This window comes from Microplitis mediator, chromosome 10, assembly GCF_029852145.1.
Source record: "Microplitis mediator isolate UGA2020A chromosome 10, iyMicMedi2.1, whole genome shotgun sequence".
NCBI classification, from domain to species: domain Eukaryota; kingdom Metazoa; phylum Arthropoda; class Insecta; order Hymenoptera; family Braconidae; genus Microplitis; species Microplitis mediator.
In genome coordinates, this window is record NC_079978.1 from 8948492 (window position 1) to 8965557 (window position 17066).

The following is a 17066-nucleotide window of genomic DNA, read 5'->3' on the forward strand; positions in this document are numbered from 1 at the left end:
GAGTACTCGCGGCCACCACACGTTGTCGAAGGCGCCAGAAATATCGAAGAGAAGTCCGATTGCCAGATTCTCTGTTGTCGAATGTAGCAAGCAGCGCATCTCAACGATTGCATCTTCAGTCAACCTTTTGGCCATGAAACCAAATTGTTGACTGGAGATCTTATCCCCAGCTAAGACTGTGGTGGTGAGTCTCGACTTTAGCAATCTTTCAAATACCTTCCCGATAACCGAAAGTAAACATATTGGCCTATAAGATTTTGGGTCACTCGCGTCTTTGTCACTGCTCTTAAGGAGCATGATAATCCCACCCTCTTTCCATGCGGTAGGGAAAACTCCTAGCTCTTTATTCCTTCGTCTGTCTCCCTCTGGAATCCCCTTCTAGCTTTGTAAACTACTCTCTTTTCTTTTGTCAGTTCCCTGGTCCACCACGGGTATGACTTTACGTGTGGCTTCTTCCGCGGGATAGCAAATTTACATGATTCTATAATGGTTTTAGTAAGTGCATCGGTATACTTTTCCACGTCCTCGACCTTTTCCAGCGCTAGGCCCTCAAGATTCACTTTTGTGAGTTCTGGTAGTTTCTCGCGGAACTTTTCCCAGTCGGCCAACGCAAGGTTGAATCGCTTGGGATCCGCCCCATCGAGACCCTCCCGATCTCTTGGAATTCCTAGGCTGATATCGATCGCATAGTGGTCGGTACTTTGCACCCACTCGCGTTTGATGGACCAGTCCCGTACGTACCGTGCAAGTTTTGGGGTGGCTAAGGTAACGTCTATGTATGACTCCCCTGAAACCCAAGAATAAGTTGGACCCTCCCTTTTTACATTTAAAATCTCTAACCCATAGTCATCTATAAAATCCTCTAGTATTTCTCCCTTTTCATTTGTTTCTGGGCCCCATCTAATTGATCTAGCGTTCGCGTCCATCCGAAATCAAACTTTGTTTCCCCTTAGTGCCTGTGCTACCTTTTCTAATTGCGTGATGTGAATTTCTATTTCGTCTCGACACTGGAAGTATGACGATACCACATAGAGAGACATGCCTGGACCCACAATTTGAGCACATACGCAGTGCGCGGTGCTTAGTTGCGAAATGTGTATCATTCTGTACTTTGGATTAGTTAGACAAATTGCCGCAAATGGCCTCTCCCCGGTTGTAGCAGCAATTTGTACATTGCTGCCAAAACCGGGTATGTTGAAACATTTATTACTTGCAACTGCGTATGGCTCTTGCAGAAGAAGGACATCAATACGTTCCTCCTCCCACAAGGCACCTGTCTCCAGTGTTCCCGCCTTATCGTTTCGCAAGTTCACCTGCAAGACTCGAAGACCATCCGCGTTGAATCCTCTCTCACCTCCTTCTCTCTCTACTGTTGTCGGAATGGGGGGGGGGGGTTGAGTTTCGTTTACCGTACCGAGCCCTTCTATTGTTTCTTCTCCTATTGCGAGCCCACGGCTTGTGCCCCGCGAACAATGTGTACCGTTTACTACTGAATCTACTTTAAGTGTTGAATCCCGATTCGCGTTTACTAGTTTATTTGGTCGCGTGATTTTACCCGTGCGCGTCCGCGTTTCCCGATTCTCATGCCGACGATTAACGGAAGTACCAGGGGGCTTAGCGATCAAATTTTCAGCGACAACACGGCTTGCCACTCTGGCACTCCTTTGAATGAGCGTGGTGTTGGTCGTCGTCGTCGATGATGATGATGGTGTTGTCCAGGTGTCTTCAATTGTTTTAAGATCACCATGGGATTCCCCTCCCATGCGGACCGATCCCGCATAATCCGAATGCCGGTCCAATGCGGATAATTTATCATGAGAGGAGAAAGCCATGGTTATTTTTGCTGTTTGAGTCGCTAAACTCTTGGTTGTACCTGTAGGGAAGAAAGTTTGGTGTGGCTGCTACCTGTGAAAGATAAAAGCGTGATTAGTGTTTTGGAGAGGGAAGGATAGGGTTAAGTTTTGTCTGTGGGCTGATACTTAGACAAGTTTCCCCTGAGAAATTTTTATACGTATTGCTTTCACAATTTTAGGATAATCAAAAATTTTTGCAGGGCCTGGGCCTATTGGAGGTGGTATCAGTCCACTGTCGACATATAATAGCTTTGACTATCATTGCATTCAAAAAATCGATTAAAGTGAAAAAAACTGCCTCAGGCCCAGGGACCATAAGACAGTAAATCCACGTATAATCAATTAAAATCGATTAAAGTGAAAAATTTCGCTTTATGTTGCAGGACATAAAGCTAGTTAATCACTTATATATTCAAAATCGATTAAAGTGAAATGCCTGCCCCCGAAGGGAGCAGGCCTTATGTTTCACTATTATATATTCAACAATCATTCAAGTTTTTCCATGTATTTCGAGTGATTGGAATCACCTTTAGGGTTGGCAGCGTTGGGCTGCCCGCCCAAGCCGATATGCGTTCTGTTCTGCCCCACTAGAACATACTTGCACATTAGCTGCTACATTCCACTTCATTACTTCCTGCTCGTAGTTTTCGTAACAGAGGTCCACAGCGTTGTACAAGTACAAATTATAACATGCTCATTTTCAGATTGGGGCGGCCTAGAAGCCTCCGAAGTAAACATGCGCCGTTTCTCTTAAGTTACTTTCACCAGAATTATTTGCGTAGAAGCAATAAAGTAGAGTGCCTTTCCTGACCTATGTCTCTCCTATTCAACTTAAAAGTTGTTTTTCCTAAGGAAGAGACTCGGGACGGCTGAGAAGTACCCGCTCAGGCTTGTGTAGCCCTGATGGGTCCACAAGATCGTGGTACTTGAGGTTTCTAAGCCTCTAAACGTCTGATTGAATACTAATTCAGGTCTGTGTAACTTTCTTGAGTCCACAGAATCATAGTATTCTTTTGAAGTCTTAGCTCCACTATCGCATGTGTAGCTACTCTGGCTTGTGTAGCGCCTTGGCCCACAAGATTGGGCTACACTTCACTTTATTAACCAATTAAAGTATCTTTTTAAGGAATTCTTAATGCACAAGTACGCCAATCTTTATATGAACATTGTTCATTTATTAATAATATATATATGCGCGCACGCACACGCACACACACACACACACCCCAAATGCATTTTTCTCTAGCCCCGACGTCTTATTTGGGGAGAGTTGTTTATTTGCCCTCTTTAAGAGTTTTTAAACTCTTGTTCTTATTTAGTATCAGGAATAATATTCGAAAGTCATAAGTCGCTTAGACGAAGTAAACGACATGACGTCTTAGTTTATTTCCTTGATACACTTTACATCAAAGTGCACGCATACGCGTACGCACACACACACACATATAGGTATTTGTACCTTTTCAAAATATATATATATATATTTTTTTTTTTTTTAATTATTTATCTATCTATCTATCTATCCAGAACCCTTGGACCCTCGCAGATTTGAATCACGGTGGGAACACGGTGGGTTTGTTCCATTTTACCACTGTGATTACGCGGTGTATCCACCGTGATTCCACGGTGGCTTGACCACTGTGTATACACGGTGTTTCCACTGTGATTACGCGGTGGATACACCGCGGAACCACGGTGGTGAAATAGCACAAAGCCACCGTGAAATCACGGTGAATACACCGCGTAATCACAGTGGAAACACCGTGTATACACTGTGGTCAAGCCACCGTGGAATCACGGTGGATACACCGCGTAATCACAGTGGATACACTGTGTATACCCGGTGGTGAAATGGAACAAACCCACCGTGTAACCCCGGTGGATCCACGGTGTTTACACTTCTACGGTGTTTCCACCGTGATTCAAATTTGCGAGGGATATACTTAAGTGGCCTCTTAGAGACTGTCACTTTCTTTGACGCCTTGCAACATCAATAAATCCCTTTGGATCGGCAGTGACATCGTTGGTTTCCCTTTCAGTACTTTTAGTGGTACCACGAAAAGGTCAATGTTTGCTTGCCCGGCCCATTTTAGGCCACTTTTGGGCCTACCACCTGTGATGCTTTATGATAAGGCAATCCTTCTTTAGCAGCAACAGAGAATTGACGGCTTACTGCGTCTTGGACTTCTTTACGAACCATATCAGCCATCTCCGCCGGGTCCATTGTACCAGGTTCCTTTGATATTAGTATTGTCCTACACATGAGCATTGTGTTCATGATAATCGCTTTCACCATATTTGACACGTTATTTAACCAACATTTGGCCCTAAGGCCATCCGGTCCAGGGGCTGTTTTATGATCCGGTTTGTATTTCAGAATCTCGGCTACTGTGACAGGACGATAAAACTTCCTCGTGACTTCTGGAATAGGGTCACTCTCTTGCACGAATTCCTCGCTCGGCGTCTTGAGCAAATCAGCCCAAAATACTGTCTGGTCCTCCAATATTGGGTGCGGTTGCTCCTTAGAATCACCGTCAAGGATTTTGTGGGCTGCCTTTGACATATTCTTTGACCAAAGTGACTGGATTGCTCTGTATTCATGACGTCTGCGTGTTCTCCGATTCATTGGCTTTTCTGGCGTTCTCTTGGTTTTTGGGACTTGATCACTCTCAGATTGCTTATGAAACCTTGTCTGGAACCAGAGTTCAAGGTCGATTTCTGGACTCTGATGGCAAAGGACAGCCCTTACTGCTGAAAGCTGTCAGATTCTCCCTTGCCCTCGGAGTTCAGGTAGTTAATGGCAGATTCTAACCATTTCCTCAGTCCGTCTTCCTCTAGTAGATTGCTTTGTGTCCCATTGGGTGCATCTTCAGCTGTTCGGTTCACTTCCTTCTGGTACGTGGGTAGGTGTCGAAATCTCAACTTCAGGTGTAGTATTGACAGCATCCTTTTGCTGATCCCGATAGTGTTTCACAAGGTTTTTGTACTCCGACTTTCTTCTCATCGAGCTAATGGACGATACTGAGCTAACCGGGTCAGTCTTCACCTCACCGAATAAGTACTCGTTCATAAACTGTGTCGTGGATGGGGCTCGAGCCTCTTCAACAGCCAAGCGATGAAGATCCTCTTCTTGCCAGCGGTGTTTCTTCCTAGTAAGATCAATTTCATGTAGTGAAGGAGTTATCACAGTGCGGGCATTCAAAATTATTCAAATTATCACCAGATGACGTTGCTTTGTTGTTACTTGATTGTTCGCTGCTATCAGTATGTTGTCCAGTAGTTACTGAAGAGTTTTCCCCACTGTGAGTAGGCATAGAGATACCTCCTCTACTTCTGCTCACAGTTTGTTTATCACCAGAATGAGCAGTGGGGTTTTCCTCGTTCGAGAAGGGTTGACAGGTTAATTTTCTATTACGAAGTTGTTGTTCGTAGCCAGTTAGCTGGGAAGCGCTTAACCTTGAGAGCACCACAATTAGCTCTGACGAGGAGCCACCCCTTGCTCCAGCGTTTGCGCGTTTACTACTATTGGTTCTTATTATGAGTATTCTATACTCTGTGCTCTTTCCTCAATTTTTTCATAAAAACTGGACATTTCGAGTTGTCTAACGCTGAGTGCTCTGTGTTGGAATACTTTGCTAGAGATCAAATGTGACACTTGAATAGCTGATCTCCCCTACAATCCCTCGATTCTCTCACGTTTCCTCCAGATTATATGGATACAGACTCGTAGTGGCTGTTGGTTTGGTTCCACATGCTTATTGATCATAGAGAATGCTAACAATAAGCTTATACGCTTAATATTTCGCTTGTAAACTAGAATATGGTAAAAGATAAGGATATATATTATAACACAAAAACTAGACGCTAATTTCTGCGCTATAACTTCGTTCTCTGCTTTTAGCCTCCAGTCTCAATACGAATAGGGCGCCAGGTAATTTTTAATCACTGGAACCACCAAACCAGTAAATCATGAATTTTAGATAAATTTTGATCTGTGGATTTATCTTGAAACCACGCATTGATAAAAACTTGATAATTTTTGATCTGTGGAATTATCACCGAAACCACGCATAAATAAAACTAAACTAAAACTTAACAAAAATGCTCAGAACTTATAAGCAAAAACAAAACGGAGACTGGAAAACTAAAAACAGAGTTACGGTATGCCATGGTGTCGCTCAGTGTGTAGGTTTATGGAGAGAGGGAGTGGTCCGGGTTACATCATTCCAAAGTCATGTAGATTCATTTTGAATTTGCAACTTTTATTTAACAACAATAATCTCAAAACTCTATTTAACAATAAATAAAATACGATAGCTCAGTACAAATAATATTTTTCTCTATAACGAATGCCGAATATAATAAAATTAATCTTAACAGAAGGTAAATTGACATCTAAATGATACGTACCGATATTTTATAAATAAATCAATTAATTAACTAGAACTAAATGATAATCTAATAATATTTGGTAAACTAGAACAATAATTATGGATTCGATACTCTAGAACATTTTCTTTAGCAAAATCGTAAAACTAACGTACATGGGTCTCATTTCGATGTTAATTAGACAATAATTAGTTCAACAATCAAACATGTTTCTCATAACTCTTTCATAAAATAATATTAACAATAAAACGTGATCGTGACTCTAAAAATGTAACACTATTCTCATAATTCTCTCAGATATTAAATCTTTTCTTTAATTAAAACAGGAGCATAATACCTCAAGACTTTTGACTCGAACTCGATTAATTATTTATAATAATTATTTCATACCTGATGTCTGGTGAACAAATATCAAGTAACGTCTTACACTGTTTTTAAATAATACTTCTGTAGCAATAATCTCAATCTATAGCTTTCCACAATGCCTTGAACTGTAGCGCCATTACTACACACGTCTACTCGCTTCAAGCGACTAGAGTCGAATGCTCACGTCCGTACTCCTCGAAGGTCTCCCTTCGACTTCTCTCTCTCAATTCTCAATTCTAAAAACCCCAAACTCAATCCTATCGTTATCAATAACTGACCTCTATATTCTAAATTCTTAAATCCAACTCAATCTTTACTATAACGGTAACTGGAGGCTCAAGTCCTCACCAAACGTACTCACTAAACCCCATTCTGAGTATGGATATCCTTGGCAGTTGCTCTCCTGGAACAGACTTCAGCTGGGATCATAAAACTTATAAACTAAGTGACCTATGACTTCCTCAGCGGCACAAGTGGTCACGACTTGTCCTCTGAGGCCTGTCAGACTAATAATTTAAAAATGACCAAACGGCTTCCACAACAGCAACGGTCACAAAATTACTGTTGAGGCCTGCCAAACCAAGACTCCAAAACTGATCCCATTCTGCATCCGTCAAATTCCTTATATACTGGAGCACTAGCATCTTAGCTAGACCTCTGCAATCAACCAAGAAGTCTCAGAGGGATAGAACTAGGTTCTATCATCAGATGATACCGGGTGACTAATTTAAGTCCCGCTCCACGGTAATACTGACTCGTCCACATACTCAAAACACCAAAACTTAAAATCCAAAACTCAAACAATCATTTTCCCAAACTTTAATCTCAAACCATATCCCATAATAATTTTCCATAATTCTGATTCTAATTCTTATTTTCTTTATCCAAAAATCCATAACTGTAGCCAAACGTTACTCCATATTTAATTCTTAAACTATAACTTAATCAAAATCTGTATCAAAATCGTAAATTACTGTAAGCTAAATTATAAGTCTTGAGTTACCATGCTCGTAAATACAATAAAATTCGTTGGTATTTGTGACGTTCACTTTGATTTGACCCCCATACGAAAAATAACGTCACAATATGAAGCATGTGTATATCTACAAGGATGAAGAAAAGACCCCTGTCAAAAGGGGTGCGCATTGTAAGTAGCAGGTTTTCCGGTTAACTCCGTTACTTTAATTAATTAATTGTCTTCAAATAGTGGTCGAAGATTGACGTCGACTCGTAGTTCAAGTTTTATTCAAATTGTAGTCTGAAATTAATTAATAGAAACTTTATGTCAAATAAATCAAAACTGCTCAATTGAAATTTTTTGCTGAGAAAGCCAGATTATTTGGATATACAGAATATGACTTCCGTGCTGACTTCCAACTAAAGAGATGAGATAAAAAAAAAAAAAAAATCATAAAAGCAATATTATCATTTTGATGAATATTAAAAACTCAACTTTTGTATAAATAAAGGAAAGAATGTCTGACAAGAAAAAGTTACCCTGATAGCCCAACTCTCTGGTCAAAAAACTGAAATCAATTGGTTGCGACCAAAATGACGACAATTTGTTGACCATTTCACACTTATAGAACTGTTGACTACAATTTGACGATAATCTACTCTTTCAAGTTATCGTCAACTTATCTATTATGATATGTAGTATAAGCTGATAATTTAAAACATTTCATATAAAAATACAAGTATAAAGATAAAATTCCTGATAGCCACACTCTAAATATAATTGCTGAGCAGGTTGTGCAGTGAAACATTTACGGTTAACTTAACGACAAGTTTCTGGCAAGCCCTGGCTGGATAATACTTGCGTGCAAGATAATGCAAATCTTCTGCCGTCATCTAAATGTAATTTAACAAAAAATCTTGCCGTCAATTTAAAGTGAAACTTTCAATCAACTTAACGTCATTGTCTGACAGTAACACTTGTAGTCAAATTGAATTCAAGTTACAGACAATTTACTGCCAACTTAAAGGTAACTGCTTGCTCTCCAACATTTTCCTTTAATGCTGGGCCGTATTAAACGAATTTATGAATTTTACTTTTCTTTTAATTTATTAATCAATTGTTATTACAGAAATTTTGATAGCTTCCGAAAAAATGTGAAAGACAAACTTTTTCGGAAGGTTTTCATCATTCGAGTGACGTAATTATCTAAAATGTAATTAGAAAAGTAAAATTCGAAAATTTGTTTAGTACTGCCGACCCTTAAGTTGGCTTTAGAATACGGCAGTAGTTTGAAGTTCTCTTGTGGGTAAGGTGGCTATCACCCTGATAGCCACACCTTACTCAGTAAGGTGTTATGTCCTGGGAGGTTACTAGGATCGGAGCTGACGCCACCTCCTGGACAGTGAGCAGTTCGTTGTCACGCAGGACCAATTTTGAATTTGAAAACAGTGATAAATTTATTGTTGACTATGATGATGATGATTATGATGATTATTTAATGAAATAGTGAAATGATGGATAAGGATAGATGTAATTAATAAAATAACTTTTAACTGAAGACTGAGTTTTATTATTAAGTGTAGATAAGATTTGAACAGTAATCAGTGCAGCCAGATTGCGGACGAAAAGTTCCTCTTCCCAAGCACCGTTTAAGCTGTGAGTGATGCTAAAATGGTGCGAAGGAAGGGGAACTTTTCGTCCATGATCTGGCTGCACTGTCAGTAATAACAGTTGTGCTCGTCAATAGTTCTCGGAGAGAAGTGAAGTTACATCAGACGGCAGAGGGATCTCTGACCTCCACTCTCCAACCTCTCCCCACTACTCTCATGTTACACTCATGCTCATACAATATACATATATATATATATACTTATATATCCATGTTCTTTACCAAATATACTTATACTTTTTACTAATACAAATTCGAGACATAAACTTACATATTTACGTTCCCCGGGAAAAAATGATTTTGCCTAATCATATATGATTATATATGTTCATATATATAATCATATATGATTATGTATAATCATATATGAAGTTATATATAATCATGCATGATTATATATAATTATATATGACCCCAAACATAATTAGATCTGATCATACCTGGCTGTTATAAGCCCATATATAAGTCTATATATAATCAGATCTGATTATATATAAGTCTATGTATAATTAGATATGATCATACCTGGCTGTTATGACCCCATATATAATCATACATAAGTCTATATATGATCAGATCTATTTATATATAAGTCTATATATAGTTAGATCTGATCATCTATAAGTTTATATATAATTAGATATAATTATACCTAGCTGTTATAACCCCATATATGATCATATATAAGTCTATACATGATTAGATCAGATCAGACATGATTGATACAAACCCATATATAATTAGATATAGGCCTATATATAATTAGATCTGATCAGACGTGACTGATATAAACCTATATGTAGTTATATATGTCTATGATTAAATCTGATCAGATTTCATTGATATGAAACCTATAAATATTTAAATATACATATATACATATATATATATATAATATATATATATATATATTAATATATATATATATTAAATAATATGACAATTTCTTAATATCAATGTTATTAAATTTTTATTCTGTCAACTATCGATCAAACTTAAATCCCCAATACTTAAAAAATGTTCAAAGGTTTCGGCAGTAATTCAAAAGTATAAAGTATCAATTTGATTATTTGAGTTAAGTAATGCCATAAACGTTTCTTAATTGTAAGTGTATAACAGACTAGAGGATCAGACTCCAAACCATCGATAACCAAAGTTAAGCATCATCGGCGTTGGACATTAATTGGATGGGTGACCTCGTAGTAAAATAATTGTCGATGGTTAATAATTTTTTTTTTTTTTTTTTTTTATTTAATTTTAACCGACATTGATATTGATGAAGACAATAAATCCTAATTAAACTACTTAATTAATAATTTACAGATATTCTAAATGAGATTCTAAAAATAACTATATTCGTTCATGCATGATTATATATAATCATATATGATCATGTATAAACAGATCAAGTTATGTATGATCAGACCTGGCCAATTTTTGGATCTGATCATATATAGACAATTATGCATGATCATATATGATTAGGCAAAATCATTTTTTCCCGGGTCTTTACTTTATCCATTCTACGACTTTACTTATTACTTATATTATTTATATTCTATTTTCCTGTATTTGGATACAATCTTTCAGTTAAATATTCTAGACTATCAGAGGTGTATTCTTTTATAATTATTCTATATTTAATTAATTGATACGATTGACATTATCATTTATCGTGAAACATCATTATAATTATTCTAATGCTATATTTCTATATTTCTATTAACCTATTTATTATACGAGCTGCTCTTTATTTAATATATAACAATATATTAATAATAATAGTTAAGTTCTTGCAATATGGTTTTATAAATAACATTTATTTATTGGATATTTTCTTTTCTCATTGTTTATAGAGTGTGCATTTGTCTGTAACCATATTTACTTTTAACTATGGAACAAGGGCCTATTCATGATTTTTATGCGTGTGTTTTGTTTAGGGTTTAAGGATCGGGTGACAGGAAACGTTCCAAGACCACTCAAACTGTATTTATATTTCTCTGAATACAAAATAAAGATTTATCTATTTATTTATTTAACTTTCTTATAATAAAAATGTAGAATTTAATGATTATGTGCCACGACGATTTATTACTTAAATAATTGACTAAATGTTGATAAGACGCGATAAATATTGTAAGATATTAATATATGATATCAAATATGCGCTTATTTGTGGATCTTAAGTTCACTAATTAAGTTTCTGGCTAGCTTGGCTGGATAATACTTTCCTTTAAGTAGGCTTCAGAATACGGCAGTAGCTTGAATGTAACTTGACAGAAAAACTTGCCGTCAATTTGAAGTGAAACATTCAATCAACTTAACGTCATTGTCTGACAGTAATACTTGTAGTCAAATTAAATAAAAAGTTACAGACAATTTACTGTCAACTTAAAGGTAACTGCTTGCTCTCCAACACTTTCCTTTAAGGCTGGGCCGCACCTAACGAAGTCCTGAATTTAAGAATTCTAATTACTTTTTGAATATTTATGGGACTCGCATGATGAAAATCTTCCGAGGAAGTTCGTCTTCAGCTTTTAGGCGGAAGCTAAGAAAATTGCTGTTTTGATAATTATTTAATAGATAATTAGAATTCTTAAAGACGAGATTGCAGGGATGCAAATTACGAACTGTAGGTGGTTTCTACCTTGCTGACATCGACAATTAAAGAAAGGAGCTATCTTATCGACTCTAGATGATCTTGCTTGCGTGATTGGTACAATCAATAGATGGCGTCATAAGACTTGTAAAATATTAACTTAAAAACTACATTAAATATTTATTTTCTGGATCGGGATGGTGAAAGAAATAAGAAGTCACTGATTTGGTGTATTGTCCATATTTAATAAAAATAAATCACAGATAATAGCGTAGAGTACAAGAGTCGATCACGAGTTCATATTAGAGCACTTATTGAACATTATTCGATTGCATTTGAGTTTAATTGAGTTTATATAAATTGCATGGCACCGTACACATGAAATATTATAATTATACATAGAGCGCAGTTGAATTAAAGATTGAGTATTTGAGTTTAATAGATTATGAGTTTTATATAATTTACACGGCACCATACACGTGAATTAATTTATACAAAAGAGCGCAATAAAGAGTAAATTGTTAACAATTAATGATTTACAAATATCATCAATAGTTCGAGTATACATTTTGTCACAATTAATTTTGATACGCGACATTGAGAACGAGTAAGAGCCGAGTATGAACTTAATAGATGCTTAGCGAGCCGAGTCTGAACGTATAAGAATTACTTTGCAGTCACAAATAAAATTTGATATTGATTTTTGGGATTAAGATTACTGGATGACTGAATGATGACATTAGTCACACCAGTTGACATCATGTCCAAGTAAATAATTAATCGATGAGTAATGAAAGTAAATATAATTAAGAATAATTATTTGTGGCTGCAAAGTCACGTGATTGCGAGCATATGTATATATGTATATATATAACCGGCATGTTAATTTGACACGTGGTCAACACAAAATGATCACAGATTTTATTAATTAAACTGAGAATGTAAATAAAAAATATAGATAAATAATAATACCTGATGAGTTTGCGAGTGGTAGTCAAATTAGATTAATTAACGAAGCACGATAATTAACACGATGTAATTAGAATAATAATACTGACAGCACGTGGTGTTCTATGCCATGTGTTGTAGAATAATGCCAGTTGCCGCGTAGCTGGCTATCGAGTTGAAATTCCGAGTATCAGAGGGCGCGTCGATAGCAGCACCTCTGGTATAGTAGAGCGTAGAGTTGTCAAGTGTTCTGGCGCGAACATTTGAAATTTACGCAACATTCCGCCCGCCATCAGGAACAGAGTTGCTGATTATGATCTTGAGTACCTGATGATTGATGAGTAGCTTGCCATTAAGTTAGGCATCTGGTTCTGGAGCAAGTGGTAGGAGTGCGAGCTTGGCAATTGGACGAGTGAGAGTACCAGTGGCTGTTTGAATGGTTACCACTCGAGTGAGGTTGTCCTTCCCTGGATGGAGCGCAGTCACTTTCGCGAGTGGCCATCGAGTTGGTGGAGTTCGTTCATCAGTGAGAAGGACTAATGAGCCGAGTTTGATGTCATTGCGAGCATGATGCCACTTGGTTCGAGCCAGATGACGTTGAATATAGCTGGTGGACCAGTGATTCCAAAAATGCTGGACACGTTGCTGAATGAACTGCCAGCGAGAGAGTCTTGATACTTCTGTATCCATGAGTGAAGGTTCAGGGATCGCAGCGATTGGTCTCCCAATGAGAAAATGACCTGGAGTGAGCGATGAAGGATCCTGAGGATCGTCGGATAGAGCCTCCAATGGTCTCGAGTTCAAAATCCCCTCCACTTGCGTTAAAAGAGTCGTAAGTTCTTCAAACGTGAAGGCTGATTCTCCGAGTGTGCGAGTCAGGTGATGTTTCACCGATTTCACTGCGGCTTCCCATTTACCACCCATATGGGGAGCAGCAGGGGGATTGAAATGCCATGTGATTTGATGCACAGTGGCCCAATCGAGTAGAGCATGAGATTCTTGAGTGCCTTGAGTGAAGAGCCGCTTGAGTTCCGAGTACGCGCCTTGGAATGTCGTTCCACAGTCGCTGTAGAGTGCTGTACATATCCCTCGACGGTGAATAAACCGTCGGAGAGCTGCTATAAATCCTGATGATGAGTAGTCGCTGACAAGGTCGACGTGAACTGCTGATGTGGTCAGACAGACAAACACACAGATCCAGCCCTTGTATATCCTGGATCCTCGACCTTTCCATGATTTGATTGATACTTGACCAGCGTAATCGACTCCAGTGTGAGAAAATGGTGGCGCTGGGGTGACACGTTGAGTTGGGAGTTGTCCCATTAATTGCTGAGCCCGAACACCTCGATGACGAGCACAGACGAGACATTTGAGTATGTGTGAACTGGTTGACGTCCACCAATGATCGAGTATCGGAGTCGAGTATGAGCGAGTGTGAGTTGAGTACCACCATGCATGGTACGCTGATGGGCATCAGAGATGACGAGTCGAGTTAGAGCAGCATCACGAGGTAGAATTGCAGGATGCTTCTGTTGATCTGAGTTTGGAGCATTTTCCAATCTCCCCCCTACTCGGATGATGCCATCGGTGTCTTGATAGGCCACCAACCGAGCAAATGGGTGATCCTTTGGCCATGATGCCTGTTTTTCGAGTAATTGGAGTTCAGAGTAGAAATGAATACGTTGAGTTTCCTTGATGCAGAACTGGAGTGCGAGGTTGATTTCAGTTGATGTGAGTGGACGAGCGAGAGTCGAGTGTGGTATGCGTTTGATTATATCGCGTACCCTCCCACAAATTGCTGTAACTCTGAGCATACGCAATAGTGGGATTGGACGTTCCATTAGCGTCCAAGACGAGTTGAGTGGTTGAGCCGAAACATAGAGTGATTTGACTGGACGTTCTTCCAGGCGAGTATCTGCATCTTTATGAATAGGACTGGTTGGCCAGGACGGCGAGTCTTCGAGCAACCATGATGGGCCAGACCACCATAGTTGATGAGTTTTAAGCTGACTGGTTGTCAAGCCTCGAGTTGCACAATCTGCTGGATTGTCAGTGCCAGGGACAAACTTCCAGTGGCCATCTGGAATTAGTTCTTGAATAAATGACACCCTATTCCTGACAAAGTCTTTCCAGCGAGACGGGTGCGAGTGTATCCACGTGAGCGTGATTGATGAATCGGTCCAAAGATATGTTGGCACATGCGAGTAGTTGAGTGTAGTCTGGCAGTGTTTGACGAGTTTTGCCAACATGTGAGCCGCAGTGAGTTCCAAGCGTGGAATCGTTAGGGGTTTCAACGGTGCCACCTTGGTTTTAGAGCAAAGCAGCGTAACCTTTGCCCTCTGAGTTCGAGTTGTCGGTAGGACCTTGATAAATACTGCCGCAGCCATCGCCAATTGCGAGGCATCGGAGAATCCATGGATTTCTAGAGCCGAGTTCGTGGACGAGTGGATCCATCTGGGAATCTTGATGATATGAATCATATCGAGTTGAGTTTTGAATGAAGTCCATTTCTGTCGTAATTCTGCAGACAATGGAGTGTCCCAGCCGAGTTTGACAAGCCAAAGTTCCTGCATGAACATTTTGGCTTGAATTATGAGTGGTGATAGGAATCCCAGTGGATCAAAGATCTGAGCAATCTCTGATAGAATTGCACGTTTTGTGCACGGTTGAGTTGAGCATGGTGGCGAGTGTTTGAAAGAGAATTGATCCTTGTTTGAAGACCAGTACATCCCAAGAATTTTGGTGCTGACTTCTGGATCCTCTATTTTGTATTTTGTAATCGCTTCCGCACGATTGAGCTGAAGTAGTTTACGATGATTGCTTGCCCATTTGGCGAGTGGGAATCCGCCCGCCTTGCACAGACCCTCGATATCATCTGCAACTGCTTGCAGTGACTCGAGATCATCTGCGCCTCCGGAAATGTCGTCGACACACCGACCTTTAGTGAGTGGATCGATTGCGAGTGGGAATCTATGTCCTTCATCTTCGACCAATTGGAGCAGGGCTCGAACAGCAAGAAATGGAGCTGATTTCGTCCCATAAGTAACTGTGGTGAGTTTGAAGGGGATGATGTTTCCTTCCTTATCAAACCAGAGTATTTGTTGCAGGCCTTGGTCCTTTTCGTGAACCAAAATCTGTCGATACATTTTGGTAACATCTGTGATGAAGATGAACCGGTGTTGTCGCGAGCTGATGAGTACGTCGAAGATGTTAACGAGTAATTTTGGCCCGGTATGCATGATGTCGTTGAGTGAGAGTCCTGAACTGGTTGGTTTTGAGCCGTTGAAGACCACACGGATCTTGAAGTTGTTGTTGTCCTCCTTCAGTACCCCATGGTGGGGTAGGAAGTATTGAACTGATGATGTAGATGATGCCGCAGGCACCATATGCTTGAGTTCGAGATATTCTGCCATGAAATTCATGTAGAGTGTTTTGAGCCGAGCATCATGATCAAGCCGTCGCATGAGATGTTGTAAGCAGCGACGAGCTGCTGTGTATGAGTTCCCCAATTGTTGCGGGTCTGATATCAATGGCAGTCTGACGATGTATCTGCCAGAGCTGTCTCGAGTGTGAGTGTCCCGGAAGTGAGCTTCACAAGCCTCTTCTTCGGGAGTTAATGAGCGTAATTGAGTTGAACTGACCTCTTCTTGGAGTCAGAACCGAGTTAATAAGTCTTGAAGATCTTGATCATGATGATTGGAGACAGCATGATGAATTCTCAGTGGTTTGTTGAGCCGAGCTTGGACTGGACCAATGAGAATCCAGCCAAAAATTGTATTCTGGGCGAGTAATCCAGGAGGTTTGCACTTGATGATCTCGCCAGTGATGACCTGGCCGTAGTAATCAGCTCCAAGGATGACATCCGTTGGACCTGGGGTTCCAAACTCTGGATCTGCGAGCGTGAGATGCGAGTACTGTGCCAAGTCGGTGTTTTGGACTTGGTCAGATGGTAATTGAGCAGTTAAACCACTGAGGATGTGAGCCTTTATCGTGAGTGATTGATCCGAGTGGTATGAGCGCAGAGTGAGAGTTGCACATCCCCTGGTATGGCCAGCTTTAGCTGCACCTATCCCTAGGATGGTAAGGTGTGATCGAGCACGAGAAATATTGAGCATTCTTACCAATGAATCTGAAACAAAGGATATCTCAGAACCGGTATCTAAGAAAATGCGTATTGGATGAGTACTTAACTTGGTCACTACGTAGACTTGACAAGTCGCGAGTAACGTAGCGTAATGATGAGTTTGAGTACAACCAGTTGTTGAGTTCTGAGTAGGCGAGTGA

General features: G+C 39.6%; 3 protein-coding genes across 3 annotated transcripts; all 3 read right to left on the reverse strand.

Annotated features, from left to right (window-relative positions):
- Positions 1-13139: 13139 nt before the first annotated feature.
- Positions 13140-14105, reverse strand: LOC130675802 (uncharacterized). Its single transcript, XM_057481667.1, has one exon. The coding sequence runs from the start codon at positions 14103-14105 to the stop codon at positions 13140-13142; it is 966 nt and encodes a 321-aa protein (XP_057337650.1).
- LOC130675803 (uncharacterized) lies at positions 14105-16195 on the reverse strand. The gene has a single exon (XM_057481669.1). The coding sequence runs from the start codon at positions 16193-16195 to the stop codon at positions 14105-14107; it is 2091 nt and encodes a 696-aa protein (XP_057337652.1).
- Positions 16196-16435: 240 nt separating this feature from the next.
- On the reverse strand, positions 16436-16897 carry LOC130675805 (uncharacterized). The gene has a single exon (XM_057481671.1). It carries the CDS (start codon positions 16895-16897, stop codon positions 16436-16438), a length of 462 nt encoding a protein of 153 aa, XP_057337654.1.
- Between the last annotated feature and the right edge of the window lie 169 nt (positions 16898-17066).